The 27521-nt window shown below is 39.5% G+C and overlaps 2 protein-coding genes across 2 annotated transcripts in view; one reads left to right on the forward strand and one right to left on the reverse strand.

Annotated features, from left to right (window-relative positions):
- The window catches only part of LOC306861610 (polyunsaturated fatty acid 5-lipoxygenase-like), a 587266-nt gene that overhangs the window by 388134 nt on the left and 171611 nt on the right, over positions 1 to 27521 (reverse strand). The gene's annotated exons all lie outside the window — the stretch shown is intronic.
- On the forward strand, positions 6730 to 13197 carry LOC306861664 (uncharacterized protein). Its single transcript, XM_079404067.1, has 3 exons — positions 6730 to 6786; positions 7316 to 7470; positions 11268 to 13197. The coding sequence occupies exons 2-3, from the start codon at positions 7386 to 7388 to the stop codon at positions 12182 to 12184; spliced, it is 1002 nt and encodes a 333-aa protein (XP_079260193.1). The 5' UTR covers positions 6730 to 6786; positions 7316 to 7385; the 3' UTR covers positions 12185 to 13197.

Genomic DNA, 27521 nt, shown 5'->3' on the forward strand with positions numbered 1-27521 from the left:
TATTCAATACATATATTACACTGTATTAAGTAATTAACACAATATATTATTCAGTGTATTTTCAACATATATTAACAAACAATATATTGCATTGTGTAATGTATAAGGCTATATGTTTTCTTTGTGTAAGGGTTGTGGTCCTGCCATTGCGTGTGATGCTTTCGCACGACACATTTGTTTTCCCAACGTCTATTATCTCTGTTTTATTTTTCTATTATAAAAAGAGAACATGACAGTTCAGAAAGAAACCACTTGGTCAGATAATAATTGCCTGTTTTATAAGTCACATACAGTATGATTATTTTATTAGTTACTTTTTAAATGGGTGGTAATCAAATAACAATTACATCTGAAAATGATTTTAGATTACCAAACTAATTACTTTGAATTGTCAAAGCATCCTAAGCTTCAGTTCTGCTCACACATTTTATACCACTTGCAGAATATGCATAATTGTAACAAAATAACAGGGATCATAAAAATTGTGTGATATGATTTGAATAAACTATTTCACATAACAGATGTTTACATAAACACCACAGGACAAAATGAATGAATTTACAGAAATTGCCCCACACAAAAGTTTACATACCCTTGAATCATGACACTGTGTGTTAAAACTAAAAGTGCACAGGTGACAATAGTGCAGGCTTTGGAATGAGTAAGAAAATATAATTGAGACAGTACTGAGCATTTTAAAACTGGAAAAAACAGCATTTAAAAAAATGCTCCAAAACTTTGACAAGCGGTATGAATTGTCTGGAAAATCACGCATTTCCAAAACAGCAATGCCAAATTTATACAGCGAAGTGATGGATGACATTCTCAAGGATTTGAAAGAAATCAACTTTTTATTCAGCCACGACAGACATGTGATCCAGTGCAAATGTGACGCTGTTCATGAAATTTGCGGTATATTACCTTACAGAGTGTTTGGAAACATGGTAAGTGCATTTGATCAGATCGAGCAGAAGATGAGAGACAAGTGTCCTGCATTGCCACTGATAATGGTGCTAATATTGCTGCTGCATTGGGCATTAGATTTGTTATCTGTGGACGGTAGAGTTACAAAGAGAAAACTTATATTTCAGCAGCTCCTAATCAAGCATGTTATCACGAGTCTCTGAATTGACCACTGACGACTAGCAATGTGTCTGTGACAAATCCCAAGATCTCAAAAAATATAAGACCTCGCCTTTTTGGTTTCCAGATCAAATTATGTTACAAAATGGATTTTATATCCATAAAAAGACATGTTAGATCCAAGTAAAGTGTCTACGTTCATATTTCAATTTTGGTGAAATAAAATGTCTAAATATGGGGGAAATAAAAACCTAGTGGTTTGAAGGACATTAGCAAAGTATATAGATGTAAAATTTAAAGTTCATTGGTGTTTGAGGGCTGTATTGTAATCCTTAGAGTTTTTAATTAGGCATTAAATGGTTCCTGTAAATATGCCTAACAAGATTTTTTTGGTATATAAATATGGTTACACTGAATGACATTTTAGTGGTGTCTTCTGTAAATCACAGTAAAAAAAATTAAATTGCATGATAGTGTTTTGTTTAGAAAAATATAAACACTGAGTATATGAAACTATAAAAACTTAATTTAATGATGCGTTACACTTTTATTTATTTTGTTTATGTTTGAAACGCCCTTTTCGTCATTTTTGACCCATTTATGTGTATGTATGCAGGGATGGGCAGTATTTCAAATACATGTACTTGAAATATAAAATAGCCTACTATTTTGTTTTAAAATACCTTTTTGCATTTAAATACATTTAGCCTAATCTAGCATTTTTATATTTTGAAAATACAAAAATACTAAGCTTAAATGTATTTAAATACAAAACCGTGTACATGTACATACATGTATGTATGTATGTATCATTCTATATCAAAACTAATTTATTGTGTGGAAATTACAAAGAATAGAACAAAGCTAGTAAACTGAATGTCTTGCCATCCAGTTATGATTTTATGTCATGAACAGCAGACGCAAATGTGATATCCTCTTGCACAACTCAATATCCGCCGTGTTTTACTTGTTTCTGGGAAACACGTGGAATTTATTACATTTCAACTCCACAAAATACAAGGAGACTAAAGAAGGATGGACCAATCACAGCCGGTTAGCGCCAGGATGGACCAATCACAGCCGGTTAGCGTCAGGATGGACCAATCACAGCCGGTTAGCGTCAGGATGGACCAATCACAGTCGGTTAGCGTCAGGATGGACCAATCACAGCCGGTTAGCGTCAGGATGGACCAATCACAGTCGGTTAGCGTCAGGATGGACCAATCACAGCCGGTTAGCGTCAGGATGGACCAATCACAGCCGATCAATCACAGCCGGTTAGCGTCAGGATGGACCAATCACAGCCGGTTAGCGTCAGGATGGACCAATCACAGCCGATTAGCGTCAGGATGGACCAATCACAGCCGGTTAGCGCCAGGATGGACCAATCACAGCCGGTTAGCGTCAGGATGGACCAATCACAGCCGGTTAGCGTCAGGATGGACCAATCACAGCCGGTTAGCGTCAGGATGGACCAATCACAGCCGATCAATCACAGCCGGTTAGCGCCAGGATGGACCAATCACAGCCGGTTAGCGTCAGGATGGACCAATCACAGCCGGTTAGCGTCAGGATGGACCAATCACAGCCGATCAATCACAGCCGGTTAGCGTCAGGATGGACCAATCACAGCCGGTTAGCGTCAGGATGGACCAATCACAGCCGGTTAGCGTCAGGATGGACCAATCACAGTCGGGATGGTGTTTGTTATTTGAGCGAGTACACATGGAAATCGAACCTAATCCCGTAATAAGATCATGACGTAATCAATGGGTGGGCCAGTGGTCAGTTTTACAGTCACTTTGTCATTCTTCCCGTTATCTCTCTACAGAGGAAACTGAATCATAAGTCTTGCGCAATCGTTTTCCTCTGAACAATGTTCCCTCTAAAAGCTAAGACAGTTGCTTGAGGAAAGCAGCATGTAGTAGTCCTGCTTCTGATGTTTCTGATTTCTATTTTAAGTTTAGACAATCATTAAAGAGTTGTTTAAAAGGGATAAATGTGTCTGTATTTATATATTTTATCTTGCCTTTCACTAATTAACCATCAACTGTATTTGAATAGACCATTTCTGGGATGTAAACAGTGGGAAAAAGCCTTACCTCACTTCCTATTTAACACATCTAATTTTCTTCAGTTTTGAAAATCTGAAAAGGTCCAAATGATAACTAAGACAAGTCATGTTTTATGACAAGCAGGAGATGTTCATGGAGCATTGACACCATGGGTATCATGGTCTTTGCTAAATAATAATGATCTGTGCATACTGGAATCCACTCTGAATTAAAACACCACATGCCTGGCATTCATAATGCTATATATTTCTATCAATATTAGGCTTGTAACAGCACACAAAACTCTGGAGAAGATGAATAGATCAAATGCATCACTCTTTTATTCAGTATATAACACTACTTGCACAATATGCAACAGGCTGCGTAAGAATAAAAATGCGTAATTTCAGCTTCAGTGATTGTTTACATTAACTGTATTTGTGAAACTAAAAACTCAACACAAAAATCTGACTTTTTAATTCTCTAAAACACTTGTCTGTGTTAACTTTAACGTACTGAAAATTGTTTTGTAAGCAACAAACACAACTTGTTGCCTTCAACAAACAGGAAAAAACATCCAGATAAAGGCCCTTTCCCCTTTTCTGTTACATTTTTCGCTTTAAAGAATCAATACGATTCTTAACATAAAATTTGACGCCCTCCCAACTTCTCCCTTGAAGTGCTGCTGGAGAGCGTTCAATACACTCCATACACTGAGCTTTACCAGGAACCTGCCCAGACCTGATGCTGTCCATCAGAGTCTTCTCCACAGCCTCAACCTCCTCTGGAGACCACTTTCTCCGGGGGTTCTGTGACAGTCCTGAATAAAACAAGAGTAATTAGTAATTGTGATTAGTTAAAAGTGACTCAAAACATCAACACTATTTTTTGCTAAAATCATGGTTGAAAATCTGTCAATTCTGGCACGTTTACATGCATGTCACCAAGTAACAATGGGAAACAAAACTGCTGGTAATTCAGTCAATATCTAAGATAAGGACAAAAATGACTAAATATTTCCTTTATTCAGTTTTATTGGTCTTAATCATAAATTACTGCATGGGAAGTTGGTGACGGGATCTTTGTACTGGACAAGCCTTCCCTTTCTTCTCATGTTTAAGCCTTCAGTAGATACTGGTCTGAAATAGGTTTTTGCTAATTAAAAGCTGCACATATGCTTGAATCATATTGGCCCAGGGTGACCAACAGCAACACATCTAAAAATCTAATAAGAGATTTTGTAAATGTTTTATTCTGACATCTATAGACTGCAGTGCAACTAGAGGAGTTTTGTTGATACTTTAATTAGACCCATTCACATTGCAATCGTACAGTGTTTCCTTCTTGACAAATTGTGATTTCCACGATGCAGAAAACACAGACAAAAATCACAGAATCCAGTTATAAAAATTTTATTTACTGCATAATGCGTAATTTGCCATATTTTGGATGGATACATCAAACGTAGGTCAGTACAATTAAATCAAAATGCGATATGGACTATTGCCTATGAATATTAAGCCGCAAAAAATGCAGTGTTTTATTGGAAAGAACTGTCTAAGAAGAAACCACTAAAATTAACACTTTGTCCATTTTGGATCTATCTGCCATGCTGCTGTAACAAATCTCCATCAATGCAGATCACTGAAAAATACACACTTTCTATACGGTCGTGTCAAACCTCTCCAAATTTCAGCTCCACATGAAAATCAAGGGCATTCTGTTGTCATCAAAATATATATTTTTTTGCAGTAAAGCACCTGTCATAGTTTAATGAGTGGGAAGATGACATGAAGCGCCGCGAGGTTAGCTGCATTGAAAACACATCTGTAGTGAACGACACATTCCAGGGCTCTCTGACCACAATAGTGGACAAAGGTTTGCTACATTTTGATTGGATCTTGGTGGACTAACATAAGCAAACTGTCCAACGCCATCAGATAAAGATACCAGGACAACAGCCAGACACCTCTTAGAGGGCAAGAAGAAGACCTTTGGTACACAGCCTGGGAAGGACAGGACTTCCTATTGTTCAAAATACAGTTTCTGCCCTTTACCCACCAACAGACTTATTCCTAAGGTTTTGCCCTGTGACCGTCATAAACATTCCTCAGGACCTCTGTACGAGAAGTGGTGGGTGAAACAAAGACAGATCAACGAGATCCATCCAAACGCATTCATAACTATGTTCTCAAACCTTGAACTGATGCACACTACAACACACACATCTTATACTTATTCAGAGAAATAATGCATGCATTAATGATTAATGCATGCATGACAGTTCAATCTTCTTCCATCATGTTTGGACTTAATGTGACTTACGAGCTTGAGCTCGGGCCACCACACATGCTCCAAACACATCAGGAAACTCTTCCTGTAGTACATCTGTTATGAATTACATCTCCACTCAAAGAGAAATTAACACCAAATTAAATTACAATAAAGAAAACTAACTACTGATCACAAACTAACCTAGAAAACAGATTACAAATGAAATACAATCTTCCCTCCCTGTCCGTCCTCGTAAGCAACTCCACCTGTATGTAATTAGAGCAGAAGAGGAAGAAAACAGAAGAGAAACAGGAAAGGAAACTACTCACATAAGATATAACGTTTCCAAGCAACACTCATAGCCACTCGTAAGACGTCACTGTCATGTACAACAGGTGCATCCATCACTGCAGGTAAACGCAAAACTTTTTACCTGCCAAATCGTTTCTCAGAATGAGTGACACATGTTGAAATGCTATCGTAACCACTATCATCTTAAAGGGATACTCCACCCCAGAATAACATTTGGTCATTAATCACTTGCCCCATGTCGTTCCAAACTCGTAAAAGCTTCATTTGTCCTCGGAACACATAAGATATTTAGAATGAAAAGCCGGGAGGCTTGTGACTGTCCCATTGACTGCATAGTAAATTGAGCTGTCAAGGTCCATAAACATATGAAAATCATTGTCAGAATAGTCCATCTGCCATCAGTGGTTCAATATGAACTTTATGAAGCAACGAGAACACCTTTTCTGTGCGATTTTACGATTTTATTCAACAATTCGTCTCCTCTGTGTCAGCGTAGCGTCATTTTTAGTCTGTTCAACACTTTCACTATATCAGTGTGGTTATTAATACCTCACATGTGTAGTCAAACCTGTATACTAATATAATGGACACTTCTTCCTGTTACCAGTTTCAGTCCTCTTACTAAATAGTTTTTTCTTTAAAATGAACTTTTTGTTAACTTTTTTTTTATTATTATTAATTTTGGTCCATAATTTATCCCATTGTTTAATAAATTTCATCATAGAAAATTAATAAGCTTGAGGTTTGAGTTGCCTTTAAAATTAAAAAATGGGTTTGTGTACTTTATTTGCACAGTGTATTTTTCTAGTGAAAATAAATAGTTACCTAAGATGGACCAATACAGATTTTGAATAGTTAAATGTGTATTATTAGATTCAGTCTTTAAAAAAAGCAAGATTTTTGCAAGCAAATGGCACCCATTCGGTGGAATAGCCCGTGTGTGTCATTTTCTCAGCACATTAGTGATTATAGAGCAGCGAGTAAACGGGACTTTTATTTTGGTTTCGTGGCATGACGTCATAGTGCTGCGCTCCTGCATCTGCTGTCATTTGGATGAAGACAGGTTTGTGTTTTTAATCATTTAAAGGGTTGAGTCTATCTTGTTTTCACAGTAACTGTAAAATGAAGTTGTTTTCACTCATGAGGAACAGAAAAGGTGCGTGTGATTTCGCCGCAGATCTCGTGAATCAGTCGATAATGAAGATCATTCAGTCCCTGATGAAGAGATGAAGAGAAACGGATCTTTTCCAAACTTCTCTCAATTGAACCAAACGATTCTCGAAATGATTCAGTGATTCGAATCAGACACAAACACGTGACTAACTTTCCAAAACAACTGCATGTTTCATGAAAGTGAATATATACAAATCAATGCTAATTATAAACAATAAATGCCTAAAAATAAAGTGTGTCTTTAATTTTATTAATTTGTAGCACTAGTTTAAATGTTTTTATGGCCATTTAAGTCCATTAACTCTCACTCTGACTGACTCCCTTAACAGTGTGCTGACTACTGAACCAGGAGCTGATTGAGACGCATCCTGACATTTAGTCTAGATTTATATTTCTTTAATTATTCTCTTCTTAAACAGAACAAAGTGTCCAGACTCACAGAAAAACTCCTGCTGAATCATCTGAGATCCACGAGACACTGTTATAAAGATGGAGTTTATTAAAGAGGAGACTGAAGACGTGAAGATTGAAGAAGCATTGAGAGTCAAACATGAAGAAACTGAGGAACAAACAGGTTGGTTTTCATTCTCAAAGCTGAACTCACTCCTTTGATCTTTACTAAACTAAACTAAACTTGAGTTACTACTAGGGTGACCAGACGTCCCGAAAAATTTGGGACAGTCCCGAAATCTAAGCTGCTGTCCCGAATCCCGCTTAATTGTCCCGAAAATTATACTGAAGCAAAATCTTAAATAGTTATTGTCTGATAAAACATAAAAAACTGTCCGTGGAGCGAGGTTGAGTCATCCTGCAGCCTGGCAACCAGCCCCCGCCGGCTGCTCATTGGCTGCAGCATCTTGTTTTTTTTTTTTTTTGGTTCATTAACTTCAGTTTGAAGTATAAAAATAGCCTAACGTTACTTCTATATTATATAAAATTATATGTATATGTAGGCTACTTATATTAATAAAAACATGATTGGTTCAGTCACTTTCGTTTGAAATTCATTATCTTTATTATTCATTATTCATTAACATAACATTCATGAGTTTACAAAGCCATACCAGATTGGTATAGTAGAGTTGAAGCAATCTCAGTTCTGAATATTGTTGTATCTTGAGGCACATTGGAAAAGATAATGACGGTATTCTGGAGAATATGCTCTGCAAACTAAGGAAGTAACAAGAAAACTTGACATGTTTATTACAGTTGGATGATACTTTAACTATAATCACACACCTTCAAAGTGAACGCACCACATGATGTTGCATCCTTCTGAAGTGGGTGAGGCAGGCTTTCACACACCCAATATAAAACCCAAAACACTTTGTTTGTTTGTTTCCCTCATAAGAGCTCTAAAAAAATCCTTCAATCATACATAATTCCCCAATAACACTACATATGATTGTGGTGCATGGGGGGATCAATAAAAAATATTATAGCAGATGGAAGCCTTATCTGACTTGTGTGCACCTCACTCTCCAGCTCCTCCTCGGGGTGAGGGTGGAGCTGATATTGGGGGCAGGTTTTCTTGTGAGATGGTGAGGTCTGAAGGTGTGGGTGAAGAGCATGGTCCAGTTTGACTTGACATTTCTCTATGTGGTAAAAATTAAAAATCCTGGGTAATTCTGTGGGTTGTCCGGGGTGTGTCGTCTTTAAGCTTGAGATGGCCCACACTGATTTTTGGTTATACCACTCGTTTCTCATCCTTTAAATCTGCGCTTTTGTCTTTAGTTTTGTTGTTTTTAAACAAGCACAGATTAAAAACTATTTGTGGCAGCATATATATGTAAATTCATTCTCTGCCAGCAGGAGGCACTTGGAGTGCGAGAAATAGAGGTTTCCCAGGTAAAGCTGTACACAAAGCAGTGCTTTGCTCACAAAGATGAAATGAAAATGACATCCCAAATTTTCTGAAGAGAGTCAGATTCCTTCTGAAATACAGTGATATAAAAACACCCGCACCGGGTTTCGATTTTGAAACGTGCAGTGCTCATGTTTATTCAACAAAGTCAAAGCCTTTTGGAAAATCTACACTGAATAAAATTATAAACACAACACTTGTTTTTGCCCCCATTTATCATGAGCTGAACTCAAAGATCTAAGACTTTTTCTATGTACACACAAGGCCTATTTCTCTCAAATATTGTTCACAAATCTGTCTAAATCTGTGTTAGTGAGCACTTCTCCTTTGCCGAGATAATCCATCCACCTCACAGGTGTGGCATATCAAGATGATGATTAGACAGCATGATTATTGCACAGGTGTGCCTTAGGCTGGCCACAATAAAAGCCAACTCTAAAATGTGCAGTTTTATCACACAGCACAATGCCACAGATGTCGCAAGTTTTGAGGGAGCGTGCAATTGGCATGCTGACTGCAGGAATGTGCACCAGAGCTGTTGCCCGTGAATTGAATGTTCATTTTTCTACCAAAGGCGTTTCAGAGAATTTGGCAGTACATCCAACCGGCCTCACAACCGCAGACCACGTGTAACCACACCAGCCCAGGACCTCCACATCCAGCATCTTCACCTCCAACATCGTCTGAGACCAGCCACCTGGACAGCTGCTGCAACAATCGGTTTGCATCGGTTTCCATCACCTCATGTTGCAGCATGATAATGCACGGCCCCATGTTGCACGGGTCTGTACACAATTCCTGGAAGCTGAAAACATCCCAGTTCTTGCATGGCCAGCATACTCACCGGACATGCCACCCATTGAGCATGTTTGGGATGCTCTGGATCGGCGTATACGACAGCGTGTTCCAGTTCCTGCCAATATCCAGCTACTTCGCACAGCCATTGAAGAGGAGTGGACAACCTGATCAACTCTATGCGAAGGAGATTTGTTGCACTGCGTGAGGAAAATGGTGGTCACACCAGATACTGACTGGTTTTCGGACCCCCCCGATACAGTAAAACTGCACATTTTAGAGTGGCCTTTTATTGTGGCCAGCCTAAGGCACACCTGTTCAATAATCATGCTGTCTAATCAGAATCTTGATATGCCACACCTGTGAGGTGGATGGATTATCTCGGCAAAGGAGAAGTGCTCACTAACACAGATTTAGACAGATTTGTGAACAATATTTGAGAGAAATAGGCCTTTTGTGTACATAGAAGAAGTCTTAGATCTTTGAGTTCAGAAAAATGGGGGCAAAAACAAAAGTGTTGCGTTTATAATTTTGTTCAGTATATGCCATTGTATCAGTAAGAAGGTCCACAGATTAATCAAATAGAATATTAATTATAAAGAATTGTATATATTTATATTGCTCTATATGGAAACAATAATATGAGGCATTGAGTTTAGACATCAGGACTGACAAATAAGGCTAATTTATATAAGCAAAATTAAACTGTTTTTGTATTATGTCTGAGTTTATGCAAAGGAACAATTGCAAGATGAATAAATCACAGAACATTAACTGGAGTTTAAGAATCATTTTATTATACTGCAGTGTAGCAAGACATTTGTAAGTAGCGCCAATGCTTTGTCCCTTTACGTTTTCTGTATGCAGTTGTGCTTTGTGTTTAAATGCGTTGTCAGCGGCAGTGTTGCCAAATCCACAGTTTCCCATGGAATTGGGCTACTTTGGGGAAATGCTTGATTAACATTTTTCCGGGGTTTGACACAGAGACCTGGCAACCCGGTCAGAAGACACGGTTTATCCAGGGGGAACAGGAATCGACTGCTTCACCGGCTCTACAGAAATTAATGATATTTTTGAAGAATGCCATGTGTCATAATTAAAACAGTTTTATTTGACATGGAGTGGATTGCCTGATGATTTATATTTGTTTATAAATTAGGTTTATTATTTGCACAATTTTGTTTGTGTAGCTACATTTACATTTATGCATTTAGCAGACTTACCGTATATTACATGTATATTCAGGCTATTTTTTTCTCGTATATCTCGGATTTATTCCCTTTACGGTTGCCGTAGTACACATTATCTTTCCGAATACCGTATTCGGATTCAGGCACATCCCTAGTACGTACGGACATGTTCACCTGTGCGTACAAATACAAAACAATCTATGCAATTATTAGTGAATGAGACCCAATTTTTTTTTGTCAAAATTCACTATAAATATAATAATTAATTCCCTTTAAGGTACATTTACCGGTTTCCCTTACAACAAAGTAAAACTATTTTTAGTTTTTTTTTAAACTATTTTTAGTTTTCAAAAACTATTTTTGTACTACTATTTCCCTTAAATAAATAGTAGTACATGGAAATGGCCATGATTTCCCAGAATGCTTCGGGGGTTTTTAACAGTATAGTACAATTTTAATTGAAAACAGTAAGTTACTGTAACTTTTTACAATGTTAACATATTTAATTTTTTCCCAATGTAGACCTGATCTCACTGAAAGAGGAGAGACAAGAACTGAATGAAATCGAGGAGAAGGATCAATGTGTGGAACTTAATTTTATAACTGGAAAAAAAACCATAAAGACCGCAAAGAATTCCTCACGAAAAAGAGCCCAGAAGACCAAATCTAACACCTGCCATCAGTGTGGAAAGAGTTTTATACATAAACAATCTTTTAAGATCCACATGAGAATTCACACTGGAGAAAAGCCTTTTTCCTGCCCTCAATGTGGAAAGAGCTTCAGTCACAAAGGGAACCTTACAAACCACATGAGAACCCACACTGGAGAGAAACCTTTTACCTGCCAACAGTGTGGAAAGAGCTTCAGTCAAAGCGGGAACCTCATAAACCACATGAGAATTCACACTGGAGAGAAGCCTTTCACCTGCCAACAGTGTGGAAAACATTTCTCTCAGAAGTGGAGCTTTATGAAACACAAGAAAATTCACACTGGAGAAAAGCCATTCACATGTGATCAGTGTGGAAAGAGTTTCGCACATAAAGACACCCTAAATGCTCACAGGAAGAGTCACTTTGGAGAGAACAGCTATGTATGTCAGCAGTGTGGAAAGTGTTTCAGTAATAAAGTATGCGTCAAGACTCACATGAGAGTTCACACTGGAGAGAAGCCTTACACATGCTCTCAGTGTGAAAAGAGTTTTGGATATAAACAATCCCTTGATTCCCACATGAGAATTCACACTGGAGAGAAACCTTACACATGTCAACAGTGTGGAAAGAGCTTTACACATAAAGTATCTCTTAAGGCTCACATGGTTGTTCACACTGGAGAGAAGCCATTCACTTGTGATCGGTGTGGAAAGAGTTTTGGACGTAAAACAAACCTTAATCAACATGTGAAGATGCACTTCTGGAAAGATTTAGTTTCAGAGTTTTAGATGTTATCTTAGGTTTTTCACAGATAGGAAAAACCTTATGCATCTTGTTATAACTAGAGAGAAGTGTGCTAGTGGGGAGAAGTGGGGAGTAGACCTGAATTAATTTGAATACACAGCAAAATCATTACTGTTATACACTCACCTAAAGGATTATTAGGAACACCTGTTCAATTTCTCATTAATGCAATTATCTAATCAACCAATCACATGGCAGTTGCTTCAATGCATTTAGGGGTGTGGTCCTGGTCAAGACAATCTCGTGAACTCCAAACTGAATGTCAGAATGGGAAAGAAAGGTGATTTAAGCTATTTTGAGCGTGGCATGGTTGTTGGTGCCAGACGGGCCGGTCTGAGTATTTCACAATCTGCTCAATTACTGGGATTTTCACGCACAACCATTTCTAGGGTTTACAAAGAATGGTGTGAAAAGGGAAAAACATCCAGTATGCGACAGTCCTGTGGGCGAAAATGCCTTGTTGATGATAGAGGTCAGAGGAGAATGGACCGACTGATTCAAGCTGATAGAAGAGCAACTTTGACTGAAATAACCACTTGTTACAACCGAGGTATGCAGCAAAGCATTTGTGAAGCCACAACACGCACAACCTTGAGGCGGATGGGCTACAACAGCAGAAGACCCCACCGGGTACCACTCATCTCCACTACAAATAGGAAAAAGAGGCTACAATTTGCACAAGCTCACCAAAATTGGACGGTTGAAGACTGGAAAAATGTTGCCTGGTCTCATGAGTTTCGATTTCTGTTGAGACATTCAGATGGTAGAGTCCGAATTTGGCGTAAACGGAATGAGAACATGGATCCATCATGCCTTGTTACTAGTGATCGACCGATATTGATTTTTTATACCCGATACCGATACCAATTATTTGCATGTCTATGTGCCCGATAACCGATATGCAGAACCAATATTTATTTACTGTTATAAAGTAAATAAATGACTGCGTGAAGTAAGTCCATACTTCACTTTGGTTTTTCCTCCTTTCAGTCATCTTAACAAAAAATGTTTTGAGAATTAGCAGTCTTTCATGCAGGGCTCTAGACTCATTCTTCCCACTGATCTCACTTTTGCGCACGAGCACATAATTTGGTTGCAATTTGTTTTTTGTTTTTGCTACAACATTTGATTAATCAATGCATGCTGATGAACTTTTATCATAGTTTATAGTTATATGGTAACGAAAGTGTTCAACATTCAACTCGTTCTTTTTCATCTGTATTATTTGGGATTTAAATTTTGTGAACAGGAATTTCTTTTTTTCGTGCGCTTTTTACTTTCAAATTTGCGATCTTGGTGTCACATTTTACAAGAAAAGATCATTGTCTGTTTTGCTTATCTATACACCTTTAACTTTTTAAGACTAAAACAAAAGATGGATTCATTGTTATTCTTAATTAAAAAGCACAACAACAATAAAACAGTACGTTGACAATGACAAACTCTTACATAACATTTATCAACAAAAACGAATAAGACGAGGCATGGCATAGAACACATCACATGCTGTACTATATACCTAATATATTACAGAATGTTTAGCAAACTCTGAGGAAGCAAATAAATATTAATATATATATTTTTTTTAATTAAGGAAAGCCTCCATAGCATAACCTGAGGTAAACAGCAAAGATAACAAGCTTCTCAAAACGAAAACAAAAAGAAAAGTAAAACTAAACTGGCTGTAGCTGACAGGACTTGCATGTTTTTTCTACAAGAACACCAGCACATTCACCTTCTCTGGTTTAAGAAGCGGTCTTTTACATTAGTTTGAAAACAAAATCCTCCGTTGCGCTCCATCCGCGACGCGCACCTTCGCGCTCGTGCTGACGCGGCGAGTATAAACCAGGCTCTACCCACTAAGCGCTCGTGCTGAAAGCACCTCTCTTCACGTGATCAGTGGAATCTGACTCCTGCTATAATGTGCTGCGGCTGGCAGCGCGCGCTGTATGAAGCAGACGCTTTGGAGCAGCGCAGACCTGGCACTCGTACAAATGCGACCACGTCAAATTTTAACTCGCAAACAATTACCATTTTGGTCGCAGTCTAGAGCCCTGTCATGTTAAATTTAATCTTCGTATTACAACAATAAAAAACATTTTATTTATAAAAAGCTTTAGCAGCAACACTAATATTAGCAGTAAGCAAAATGAACATAGAAAGTCTAATGTTTTCAAATGGAGAAAATAAAGGAAAGGAGTCATATCAACTTCATTTTTAACTACAGTTTTAGTAGGTTTATAAGCTGTTTAATAGGATAAAGAGTGAAGAATAATTCACTGGATAATGTTAATTCACGGAATAATATTCTCTGGAATATTGGAATATAACAAGCATTGTATTTTATTGCATTTCTCAGCATGCATGCTCTAAATTATGCTGCTGACAGCGCGGTTTATATGCCTTTACACAGAACTATAGGCTACTCAAACTGCGATCGATCGCGGAGATAATAAATAATTAATTTCCATAGAGTTGTATTAATTTAGATGTTTATAAATGAAATAATGGTTATATAGTAAGTGTTAATACAATTTAGGGTGCTTCAAAAAAGTGAATCTTGTTAAAAGTTACATGCGGTGTCCGAGCTGAGCATTTATTGAGCATCAACCACTGAGTGAACTGCAATATGAAAGCGGCTTCACGAGACTAATGATGAGCATATAGACAACAGAGAGAGAATTACATTCAATGCTTTTCTTTCCAACATGCAATCATTCATGGCTGTATTATTTAATTCATGCAAAGTTACGTCTTTATTGGGAGAGGACTTGACGGATTATCTATGTGACTCCGACTTCACGAGACTAATAGACCACAGAGAGAATTAAATTCAGTGCTTTTATTTCCACCATGTGCTAATTCATGGCTGTGTTATTTCAGGCAAAGTTATAGCCTATCTTTATAGGGACAGGGCTTGACAGAGTATCTTATTTATCATATTTCTTAGAGCCAAGTTGCATTTAAACTATATATCAGGCATTTATGTAATACATCTAATTTGTGCATTAATGCCTGTAATATTAAATAGTTTACTAACTACAGCAAATCAAGTACCTGCACGCCGTTGCTGTCTCGTCTCCCCTCAGATGCGCTGCAATTGCGATCCTGCGCGCAATTCTGAAAACGTCCACAAGATGGCAGTGTTTATCGGGGAATCCGATATTACAAAACCGATATTCGATTATGGAAAAATGCTTAAATATCGGGAAAAATATCGGTAAATCGATATATCGGTCGATCTCTACTTGTTACCACTGTGCAGGCTGGTGGTGGTGGTGTAATGGTGTGGGGGATGTTTTCTTGGCACACTTTAGGCCCCTTAGTGCCAATCGGGCATCGTTTAAACGCCACGGCCTACCTGAGCATTGTTTCTGACCATGTCCATCCCTTTATGACCACCATGTACCCATCCTCTGATGGCTACTTCCAGCAGGATAATGCACCATGTCACAAAGCTTGAATCATTTCAAATTGGTTTCTTGAACATGACAATGAGTTCACTGTACTAAAATGGCCCCCACAGTCACCAGATCTCAACCCAATAGAGCATCTTTGGGATGTGGTGGAACAGGAGCTTCGTGCCCTGGATGTGCATCCCACAAATCTCCATCAACTGCAAGATGCTATCCTATCAATACGGGCCAACATTTCTAAAGAATGCTTTCAGCACCTTGTTGAATCAATGCCACGTAGAATTAAGGCAGTTCTGAAGGCGAAAGGGGGTCAAACACAGTATTAGTATGGTGTTCCTAATAATCCTTTAGGTGAGTGTATTTCCAGTGTAAAATACACTGGATTGGTGTTATTTTAAGATAAATTTATAAAAAAGCACTGCTTGTGTTATTTGCATATTAGTGACAGTGTTAAAGATGTTCTTTAATTAACCCAAACTGGAGTAAATAACTGCAACTTCTCCATGTATTGCTCATTGCATCTGTGTTTAACAGAACCATCATTTTCTCTTACAAGAAGACAATAATGAAAGGTCAAGTAAAGTTGCTTTCATATGGACTTGCTTCATGAAAACTGTGAGAGAATGTAGAGTGATTTTCATGAGACTGGAAAATGTAAAAAATAAAGTCATGAGTGGCAGTCTGTAGATTTTACATTGGTTTATAACCCGCCATCCAACAAAAGAAGGTTGACCAGGCGTGGCTCGTCTGTAAAGGCTGATTTATATTCGATGTGTTCGCATGGGTGCGCGCGGCAAATATGACGTCATCGCGGCTCCGCTTCCGAAGATGCATGGCTTCAGGGCGACTCTAGCTGAACATTGCACGTCTGTGCAGGCATTTGCAACAGTTTTGGACGTGTCTAAAATGACAGTACCCTTATGTTTTTGGCTCATGGTCTACATATAAAGTCACACCAGAGGTGTTCAAACTGTTGCTATAAAATTAGAAGCACACAATTCCCTAGAATATCATTATATGCTTAAACATTAAGATTTGTACTCATAGTAATTACTAAAGTAGTCAAACATGTTCATTAGAAGGGGGTGACCCAATATTTTTGTCAATATAGTGTATATGTTATGCAGTTCCTGCATATAGCCTCTAGGGGCAAAAGGAAGTCACATTAATATGTGAGGGCAGAAGAGTAATAAAAGAAGTGTTGTTTACGGTCAAGCAGAACAAGACTTGTTCGTCATTTCATTAAAAATAAATGGTGTCAGTAAATCATAAATATGGATGCTGCCGGAGTGAATGGACTGGGAATCAGAGAATCTCCCGATACATGGAGAAAGTTTAAGCAGCATGTTCAATTGATGTTTTCAGTGCTGGTTCGCCACAAAGAAGAGGCTGAGAAATGCAGCTACTTGCTCTTATGGGTTGGAGAGAAAGCTGAACAACACAAAAATGAACAACATGCAGGCAGAACGCCTCAATTCATGCGGATACTGCAGGAAAGAACACAAAGGAAGGGAAACGTGTCCAGCAAAAGGAAAACGGTCTGCTAAATGTGGCAAGTGGAATCATTTCACAAAGGTATGCAAGTCCAAATCCAAGTCAGTGCATTCTGTAAGAGAAAACAAAACTGAAGATGGATATGCTGATGTGAGTAGTGAATTCTTTATTGACACAGTCACAAATGAAAACCCATTCACAGCATCAGAGCAAGCTTTTGCTGAAGTCAAGATAGGTGAATATGGCTCGCTGCTAAAATTTAAACTAGACACGGGTCCTCAGGTTAATGTAATTCCTGGAAGAGAGTTCAACAAATTTGCAGCCGAGACAAAGATGCAGCATACACAGAATTATCAGTTAAAGGCACATACCTGCTGCACTGCAAATATAAAAATAATAACGTAAGAATGCCATGCCGCTAAATTTCTTCATTGTGGACACCCAGTCACCACCAGTGTTGCCAGACGTACTATAATTATTGTATTTGTATGATAATTTTGACCTCTTTATGATGTACAATCAATAATGAAAAAATTTTGGGACCCTTCAAATGATGGTCGTTGTAATCATTACTCATTGATCGTACACACCTCAAAGTACGTTAAGAATGCGGGAGGCTGCCCTGCTTTTAAGCCCATGAGCACGAGCTGTCCATGACAGCATCAAATCTGCAAAAGGACCCCCTCAGCATCTGGCAACAAGCAGGGTTCCGATGACAGCGACTCAGAGGTGGAGTTTGGACCTTCCCACTAAAGTACGCCTAGTTATTTATCTATTGTGGTAATTTGCAGGTCATGTCAAAAAGTTGTTGGTAGATAAATAGCTGTATGCTGTATGTTTGACTCGTGTATGATAATTTTCTTCCAAATACGATCATTTTGAGCTGTTGGTACGATACTTGGACATTTCCAATCTGGCAACACTGGTCACCACCTGTGCTTGGACTAAAAGCTTGTTTAGACTTGGACATGAAAATAAACATGATTAAGCTGGTGTTGTCGGTATCGTCTCCAGAGAGAGATTCTGAGTCAATTGTAGATGAATTTGCTGATGTGCTTACAGGAATTGGTCTGTTTCCTGGAAAATACAACATTCATCTGGACCCCTCAGCCACACCAGTCGTACATCCACCAAGGAGAGTTGCTTTTGCCCTGCGGGACCGGGTAAAAGAAGAGCTTGACTCTATGGAGGACCAAGACTGATTGGGTAAACGCCCTGTGTGTTATTCAGAAGCCGAAAACTGGCAAGCTGAGAGTATGTCTGGATCCACGGGATCTTAATAAGGCTATAAAGCGCCCACACTATCCTCTGCCTACACTAGAATACATCACTCCAAAGCTGGCCGGAGCCCGTTACTTCAGCGTAATGGACACTAGATCTGTATACATTTTGGTCTATGGGAAGACCAAGGAGGAACATGATCCTAATCTCAGGATCATGCTGGAACGGTCTCAAGAAAAAGGAGTGCACCTTAATCCTGAAAAAAAAAAACTATTTGTGTCCCCGAAGTCAGCTATTTTGCCACCGCCTTACTCAAGACAAGGCAAGTTTATTTATATAGCACATTTCATACACGGTGGTAATTCAAAGTGCTTTACATAAAAGAAAGTGAAATAGTCATTAAAAATAATAATCACAGCAATAAAAACAGGGAATTAAAAACAATAATAAAAACAAGGAATTTTAAAATGATATAGAAATTGATTTAAAATGAATTTAAAACGGTTAAGAATAGAAAATGATTACATAAAATACAGTGCAGTCGGTTCGGACGTAGCACAGTGCTCATTCAACCAATGCACAGCTAAACAGATGAGTTTTGAGTCTTGATTTAAATGAGGCTAATGTTTTAGCACATCTGATCTCTTCTGGAAGCTGGTTCCAACTGTGGGCAGCATAATAGCTAAAAGCGGACTCTCCTTGTTTTGTGTGAACCCTTGGTGTTTCTAACTCGATCCTAATGATCTGAGTGGTCTGTTCGGTTTATATTCAGTGAGCATATCAGCAATGTATTTAGGTCCTAGGCCATTGAGTGACTTATAAAAGCTTATAAAGCTGTACTTTTGCAATTGCAGGATCATTCTTTGCAGTCTTGGAGGGGCCGCAGACAATGGCTTTCTGATTATCACTTCCAAGGGTTTATGATCAGATTCCACTGTTATGTGCCGCCCAAAAACGTACTGGTGAAATCTTTTGCAACTCCAGAGAATGGCAAGGAGCTCTTTCTTGATCTGGGCATAATGTATTTCTGAGTCTGTGAGTGACTTTGAGGCATATGCAAGTGGTTTGCCTTCCTGCAGCAACACCATGACTAAACCATATTTGGTGGCATCAACTTGCAGTGTGAGGTCTTTGCTTGTGTCAAAGAATGGAAACACCGGGCCTGATTCCCTGGTGAGGATGTCCTTCATCTTTTGAAATGCCACATCATGTTGTTTGTCCCATAGGAACTCACTGTCACTCCTCAGTAGTTGTCTCAGAAGTGCATTAAAATCTGAAAGTTTTGCAAATTTTGCAAAACTTTTCTGCAAATTTTGAAAGATAATTGACCATGCCAAGAAGTGTTTCAAGTTGGTTCTTGGGTGGAATCATCTCTTTAATGGCTGCCACATTTTGAGGATCAGGTTTGATTCCCTCCTGAGTAGGAGGTGTAGCTGCTCTGTTTAAAGATGTTTATCAATGCAAGCAAGTGTTATTTGGTCAGCATTTCATTCAAGTATTGGGCTGAAATGAGCTCCACGCACTCTGTTTATCATTATTTACAGGCCTCCAAAATATTCTCCAGCCTTTGATGAAGAGCTCACTGAACTGTTATCAATGATTTCCTCAGAGTTTGACTGTTTTGCTATTGCAAGGAATTTTAATATTCACATAGAGACATATTCTCAGCACATAGAGACTCTCTCACCCAGATATCACACTATAGTGACTGCCTGTTCCCCGAACTAGAAAATACAAAAAACATCCAAACCAATTTATGAGTAACAACTTAATTGATGTTCAACAAATAAAAAATTAACACAGAGAAACAAATGATAAAGCTTGGCTTATTGAATATTCGGTCTCTTTCTACGAAAGCGCTTTTTGTAAATGATATGATCACTGATCATAAATTAGATGTGCTTCTGTTTGACAGAAACCTGGCTACAGCCAGATTAATACATTATTTTAAACGAGTCTACCCCCCAAGATTACTATTATAAAAATGAGCCGCGTCTAAGGTAAAGGGGGAGGTGTTGCTACAATTTATAGCAATATTTTCAGTATTTCACAGAAGACAGGCTTTAAGTATAACTCCTTTGAAGTAATGGTGCTTCATATAACATTATCTAGAGAAAAAAGTATTAATGATAAATCCCCTTTGATGTTTGTACTGGCTACTGTATACAGGCCACCAGGGCACCATACAGACTTTATTAAAGAATTTGGTGATTTTCTCTCAGAGTTAGTACTGGCTGCAGATAAAGCCTTAATTGTTGGTGATTTTAATATCCACATTGACAATGAAAAATATGCATTAGGATCAGCATTCATAGACATTCTGAACTCTATCAGGGTTAGACAACATGTTTCAGGACCTACTCATTGTGGAAATCATACTCTAGATTTAATACTGTCACATGGAATTGATGTTAATGGTGTTGAAATTCTGCAGCAAAGCGATGATATCTCAGATCATTATCTAGTCTTGTGTAAACTCCATATAGCTAAAGCTATAAATTCAACTCCTTGTTACAAGTATGGTAGAATCATCACCTCTACCACAAAGGACTGTTTTGTAAGTAATCTTCCTGATTTATCTCAATTCCTCAGCATATCCAACAGCGCAGAAAAACTTGATGATGTAACAAACTATGGACTCTCTTTTCTAGCACTTTAGATATGGTTGCTCCTTTACGCTTAAGGAAGATTAAGGAAAAGAGTCAACACCGTGGTATAATGAGCACACTCGTGCCCTAAAGAGAGCAGTCCGGAAAATGGAGCGCAGCTGGAGAAAAACTAAACTAGAGGTATTTCGTATTGCTTGGCGGGAAAGTACCCTATCCTACAGAAAAGCATTAAAAAAAAAAGTAAAAAGTAAAGTCGTGACGTATTGTCAAGTATGGTGACCCATACTCGAAATTGGTGCTCTGCGTTTAACCCATCCAAGTGCACACACACACACACACACACACCCGGAGCAGTGGGCAGCCATGCTGCGGCGCCCGGGGAGCAATTGGGGGTTCGGTGCCTTGCTCAAGGGCACCTCAGTCGTGGTATTGAGGGTGGAGAGAGCGCTGTACATTCACTCCCCCCACCTACAATCCCTGCCGGCCGGGGACTCGAACCCGCAACCTTTCGATTACGAGTCCGACTCTCTAACCATTAGGCCACGACTTCCCCCAAAACTGCTAGATCTAATTACTTTTTGTCTCTTTTAGAAACAAACATAACCCCAGTTATTTATTCAATACAGTGACAAAATTGTTAAAATTTCCCAACAGCACAGCAGTAATGATTTTATTAACTAATTTACTTCCAAAATCATTAACATAATATTACAGATCAAATTGTATAAACTTGTTAAAGAAAACTGTTGCTTGCAATCAGTTTGAGTTTGCCAGTGGGAGACTAGTTCACCACAGATGTCCGGTCAGAGACATGAAGAAGGCGCAGAAAGTTTTCTTTGTAGCTTTATTTTCTCCACAGTAATTTCATAATGCTTCAATAAGCTTAGCACATGAGTGCAGATGAGTATATTCTTGAGACCATGAGTATGAGTGTGTGGTTTGTATAAGCTACGCACATGCACACATCAATGGCAAGAAAGCAGAGTCTGTCTGCTACACTCACATGCAGAGCTATTTACTGCTAATGCAAATCAATGACACCTGCTGGAGATGGGCGGAGCCTATTGTTGTCACGTTGCTGGTTTGACAGCGTGCTCTGAGATTGGCTGATTGCCAGAGCAAGTCTCACTCTCAATACAAAATTTACAATGGGCCTTTTTAACACTTGTTAAATCATCTAAACCAACAACATGTATGTTAGACTCTATTCCATCTAAACTACTACAAGAGATGCTTCCAGAAGTCATAGATCCTCTTTTGGCTATTATTAATTCATCATTGTCATTAGGATATGTCCTCAAAACCTTTAAATTGGCTGTTATTAAGCCTCTCATTAAAAAAACACAACTTGACCCCAAAGATCTAGTTAATTACAGACCTATCTGTCAAAGATACTAGAAAAGGTAGTCTCCTCACAATTATATTCCTCAGAGAAAAATGATATCTCTGAGGATTTCCAGTCAGGCTTTAGACCATCCCATAGTACTGAGACTGCTATCATTAGAGTTACAAATGACCTGCTCTTATCATCTGATCGTGGTTGTATCTCTCTATTAGTGCTACTGGATCTTAGCGTTGCGTTCGACACTATCGATCACAACATTCTTTTGAATAGACTATAAAACTTTGTTGGCATTAGTGGAAGTGCATTAGCATGGTTCAAATCGTACTTATCTGACCACCATCAATTCGTAGCAGTGAATGAATAGGTATCATATCCATCATAAGTGCAGTATGGAGTACCTCAAGGCTAAGCACTAGGGCCGTTACTTTTCACGCTTTACATGTTACCCTTGGGAAATATCATCAGGAAACACAGGGTTAGCTTTCACTGTTATGCTGCTGATACTCAGCTGTATATTTCTTCATGGCCCGGTGAAACACACCATATTGAGAAACTTATGGAATGCATAGTCGAGATAAAAAAAACTGGATGCTAAATTCTGAAAAAAAACAGGTGTTAATTATCGGAACTAAAACCCCCAAAAGTAATAACCTAGAACACTGTCTAACACTTGATGGTTGCTCTGTAAATTCTTCGTCATCAGCCAGGAACCTAGGTGTGCTATTTGATAGCAATCTCTCCTTTGACAGCCACGTTTCTAGCATTTGTAAAACTGCTTTTTTTCATCTTAAAAATATATCTAAACTGAGACCTATTGTCATGCCCGGTTGCTTGCACCACTGTGAGGCATTAGAGGGTGTTCCTGTGTTTTGTGTTCCACGCTCTGTTGTCAGCAGTGTTGTATTTGGAGACAATAAGGCTTTCTCTGGGCGTCTGAGGCTGGCTTCCAGTTTGGCGGACCCACCATTGAGGTCAGTGAGAGCAGCTGGTATCCCAAGACCTTCAGCAGTGGAGGCTTTAGAGGTGGTTCCTCAATCCGTAGTGCTTCTAGTCATGGCAGTGGCTATGTTGTGTGTCTGGGCAGTACACTGTACTCTCACTCCGGAGCCAAGTCCAGTTCAAGTTTTCCTAAGCCAATTCCAGCCTGAGAATCCATTCCAGAACCAAGTACAGTTCAAGTCTCTGGTCCTAAGCCAAGTCCTGTCCAAGAATCCGTTCCGGAGCCAAGTCCAGTTCAAGTTTCTGTTCCTGTGCTAAGTCCAGTCCGAGAATCCATTTCAGAACCTATTCCAGTTCAAGTCTCTGGTCCTGAGCCGAGTCCAGTTCAAGAATCCGTTCCAGATCCGATTCCAATTCAAGAATCCATTCCGAAGCCAAGTCCAGTTCAGGTTTCTGTTCCTGAGCCAAGTCCAGTCCAAGGGACTGTTTCAGAACCAAGTCCGGTCTCTGAACCCAATCCAGACCCAGTTTCACTCTGGCCACCGATCCAGACAGATCCACCTAAGCTACCATGTGCTCCACCATCTGTCTCATCTGCGCCACCTTCTGGTCAAGCAGCTCCATCAGCTCTACCTCTGGCTTCACTCTGGTCCCTGCCCTCTAATCCGCTGATTCCTCCATGGCCATTGCCTTTAATTCTGTCAGCTTCATTTCTGGTACTGATCTGGTCTCGACCCTCTGTTCAGCAGACTCGTCCGAGGCCTTCACCCTCTGTTCCGCCTGTGCCTCTCCACGGTCCTGGCCCTCCTTCCCTCCCCCTGTGTCCGCCTCTGTACCACCGCCCTCCTGGACTTTGATAGTGTAGGACATCTGGAATCCGCCGTTAGAGGGGGGACTATGTCATGCCCGGTTGCTTGCACCACTGTAAGGCATTAGAGGGCGTTCCTGTGTTTTGTGTTCCTGCCTGTTGTTCTGGTCATGGACTCCATTTCCCATCATGCTGTGTTTTCATTAGTGTTTACCTGGTTCAGCTGTGTTCCATTTCCTGTTTGGTCCTGTGTTTGTGTATATTAAGCCCCGGTTTGCTATTGTCTGTGTTAGTTGTTGATAAGTGTTACCTCCTGCATTTCTTGTGATCCTTTCTCAGTTCTGTCATGTATTTTGGACGTATATCTCTGTGGATTACAAATGGTTCAAAATGCAGCAGCTAGAGTTCTTACTAGAACCAGGAAGCACTGGCTCCCTATTAAACATCGTATAGATTTTAAAATCTTGTTAATTACTTATAAAGCCCTGAATGGTTTATCTCCAAAAGTACATGAGCGAGCTCTTATTGCATTATAGTCCTCCACGTCCATTACGTTCTCAAAACTCTGGCCAGTTTATAATACCTAGAATATCAAAATCAACTGCGGGCGGGAGATCCTTTTTCTATTTAGCGCCCAAACTCTGGAACAATCTACCTAACACTGTTCGGGAGGCAGACACACTCTGTCAGTTTAAATCTAGATTAAAGACCCATCTCTTTAACCTGGCGTACACATAACACACTAATCCGCTTCTAATATTCAGATACGTTTATGGATTGTTAGGCTGCATTAACTAGGTCAACCGGAACCGGGAACAATTTCCATAACACACAATGTACTTGTTACATTGTAAGAAGACTGACATCTATGCTAATATTAGTCTGTTTCTCTCTTATTCCGAGGTTCCCGTAGCCACTCGATCCGTATCCAGATCAGATGGTCACTGCAGTCACCAGATCCGGTCCATATCCAGATCAGATGGTGGATCAGCACCCAGAGACAACCTCTACAGCCCTGAACGTCAGCGGAGACCAGGACACCTAGATGAGCCCAAGAGACAGATCCCCAGTGAGGACCCTGCCACCTAGACAGTCATCGGGAAAAGACCACTGGAGCCAGTTGGGCCCTCTAATCTACTTTGGCTAAACAAACCAGCAATTTGTTCCAACTGCAGCAGAGGAGAACTGGCTCCCCGACTGAGCCTGGTCTCTCCCAAGGTTTTTTTCTCCATTCTGTCACCGATGGAGTTTTGGTTCCTTGCCACTGTTGCCTCTGGCTTGCTTAGTTGGGGACACTTCATTTCCAGCGATATCGTCGACTTGATTGCACATACTATTTAAACTGAACTGAGCTGGACGATGACATCATTGAATTCAATAATGAAATGCCTTTAACTGAAAATTGAGTGTTTAACCATGTCATTTTACATTATTGACACTATTTTCCTATTGTGCAGTTGCTTTGACACAATTTGTATTGGTAAAAGCGCTATATAAATAAAGGTGACTTGACTTGACAGAATCATAAAACACGGGACATGATGGTAAACTGTCCATTGTGCCAATGGATGGTATGCACATGAGATTTGCCTTAATGTTGAGAGTGGTATGAGAGCTGTATCTCAGACGTGGGAAAGCTGTACATTTCAGGACACATCATCAATAGTGTACCTTTGAATCAGGGGGTGTTTCGGCCTTTCAACACTAGACACCCTCATCAAAGGTGGCCAGCTACAGGGTGATCAAACCTGAGCTTGTGTCCCATGCCCAATTATGAGAATTGCCTGGTTGTTTTAATGGCGCAGCCCATGTGACTATGCAAGACAGGGGGCATCCTCTTCCCTGAGACAAGCCTAGAGCTGACCGCATACCTTGTTCACCCTGGAGGGTTGTGACCTGGGTTCTCAAGTGGGGTATGGGGTGGGGGGATTAGTGAGCGGGTCATGATGATGCTCTTTGAGCCCAACAAGGGTCCTTCTGCTTAATCCATATCCACTGGCTTCTTCTTTCGGCTGCTTCAGAGACTGATCTAATTGTCTGTCGCAGAGCCTGTCCATGGATGCCAAGGTCTTTCAGCAGTCTGATGGTGGAAGAAGCCACAAAACCTCTACATCCCACTTCAACCGGATAGACTTTAGCTTTCCATCCTCGTTATTGAGCATCTGCTGCCAATTCTATGTAGCGCAGTTTCTTGTGCTCATAGGCCTCTTCTGTTGAATTCTCCCATGGGACTATGAGCTCTATGATGTAAACATAGATAATGCAGAAATCAAAACTACAGAAGAAATTATAACTTTAAACACTTTTGACCTGATTCAGCATGTGCATGGACCCACACACAATCATGGACACACTCATCAGTAGAGGTCTAAACATTTCATCTATTGTTATTAAGGATGTAGCACTATCTGATCACTTCTGTACTTTCTTTGATATACAGTATTGATCTCTGTCACCACTGAATCTAGATCTGTCTCTGTCAGAAAGAGATGCATTAACGAGAACACTAGTGCGCTATTTATGAAGGCAATATCTTTAACACCAAGCATTTCTGCAGACTCTGTTGATCTTCTCCTGGATTCATTTAACTCAAAAGTTAAGAATGTTATTGATATTGCTCCGATAAAGGTCAGCAAGAAGACTGGCAGACAAAAATTATTTTGGAGAAAATCAACAGCAGTTCAGAGCATGAAAAGACAATGCAGAAAAGCTGAGCAGATGTGGCCGAAGACGAAACCATAGCATCTATAAAGACAGCCTTCATGCTTTCAATGTGGAACTAGCCACAGCTAGACAGACCTTCTTCTCGAACCTTATAAACAGTAACTTAAACAACACTCACACTCTTTTTGTGACTGTTGAGAGACTGACTAACCCCCCAAGTCAGATTCCCAGTGAAATGCTCTCCGACAGCAAATGCAATGAGTTTGCTGAAAAGGCAGTTTTTAATCAGCTGAACAACTACTTAAACTCAAATGGATAGATGGGCAGTTTTCAATCTGAAAAAAGGAAATGTAATGAAATTACAGTTGGATGTGCTAAAACATTCTTCAGTTAAACAAGGAGAAAACTGAAGTCATTGCATTTGGAAGCAAAGATAAAGTTCTCAAGGTGAATGCATACCTTGAATCTAGGGGTCAAACAATTAAAAATCTTAGGCAAAAATCTTGGGGTGATTCTGGAGACAGACCTTAGTTTTTAGTAGTCATGTCAAAGCAGTAACTAAATCAGCATACTATCATCTCAGTTTACAGCCTAAAACAGCAAAAGAACCAAAACCCACAACGACTCTGGCCAAACAAATAAATAAAGTAAACAAAAGGATAAAAACGACAGATCATATCCATGTTGTTGCCACAAAAGTACGCTTTATTATGTATGGAAAGCACATACTCTATCTCTCCCGCCCTCTCTCCCTCACAGACAGTTTGCACACAGGTTAACATACGCGCTAATGGTTGTTAGCGCAACTCTGACGATTTTATCAGT

Source organism: Barbus barbus (assembly GCF_936440315.1).
Source record: "Barbus barbus genome assembly, chromosome: 42".
Classification (NCBI taxonomy): domain Eukaryota; kingdom Metazoa; phylum Chordata; class Actinopteri; order Cypriniformes; family Cyprinidae; genus Barbus; species Barbus barbus.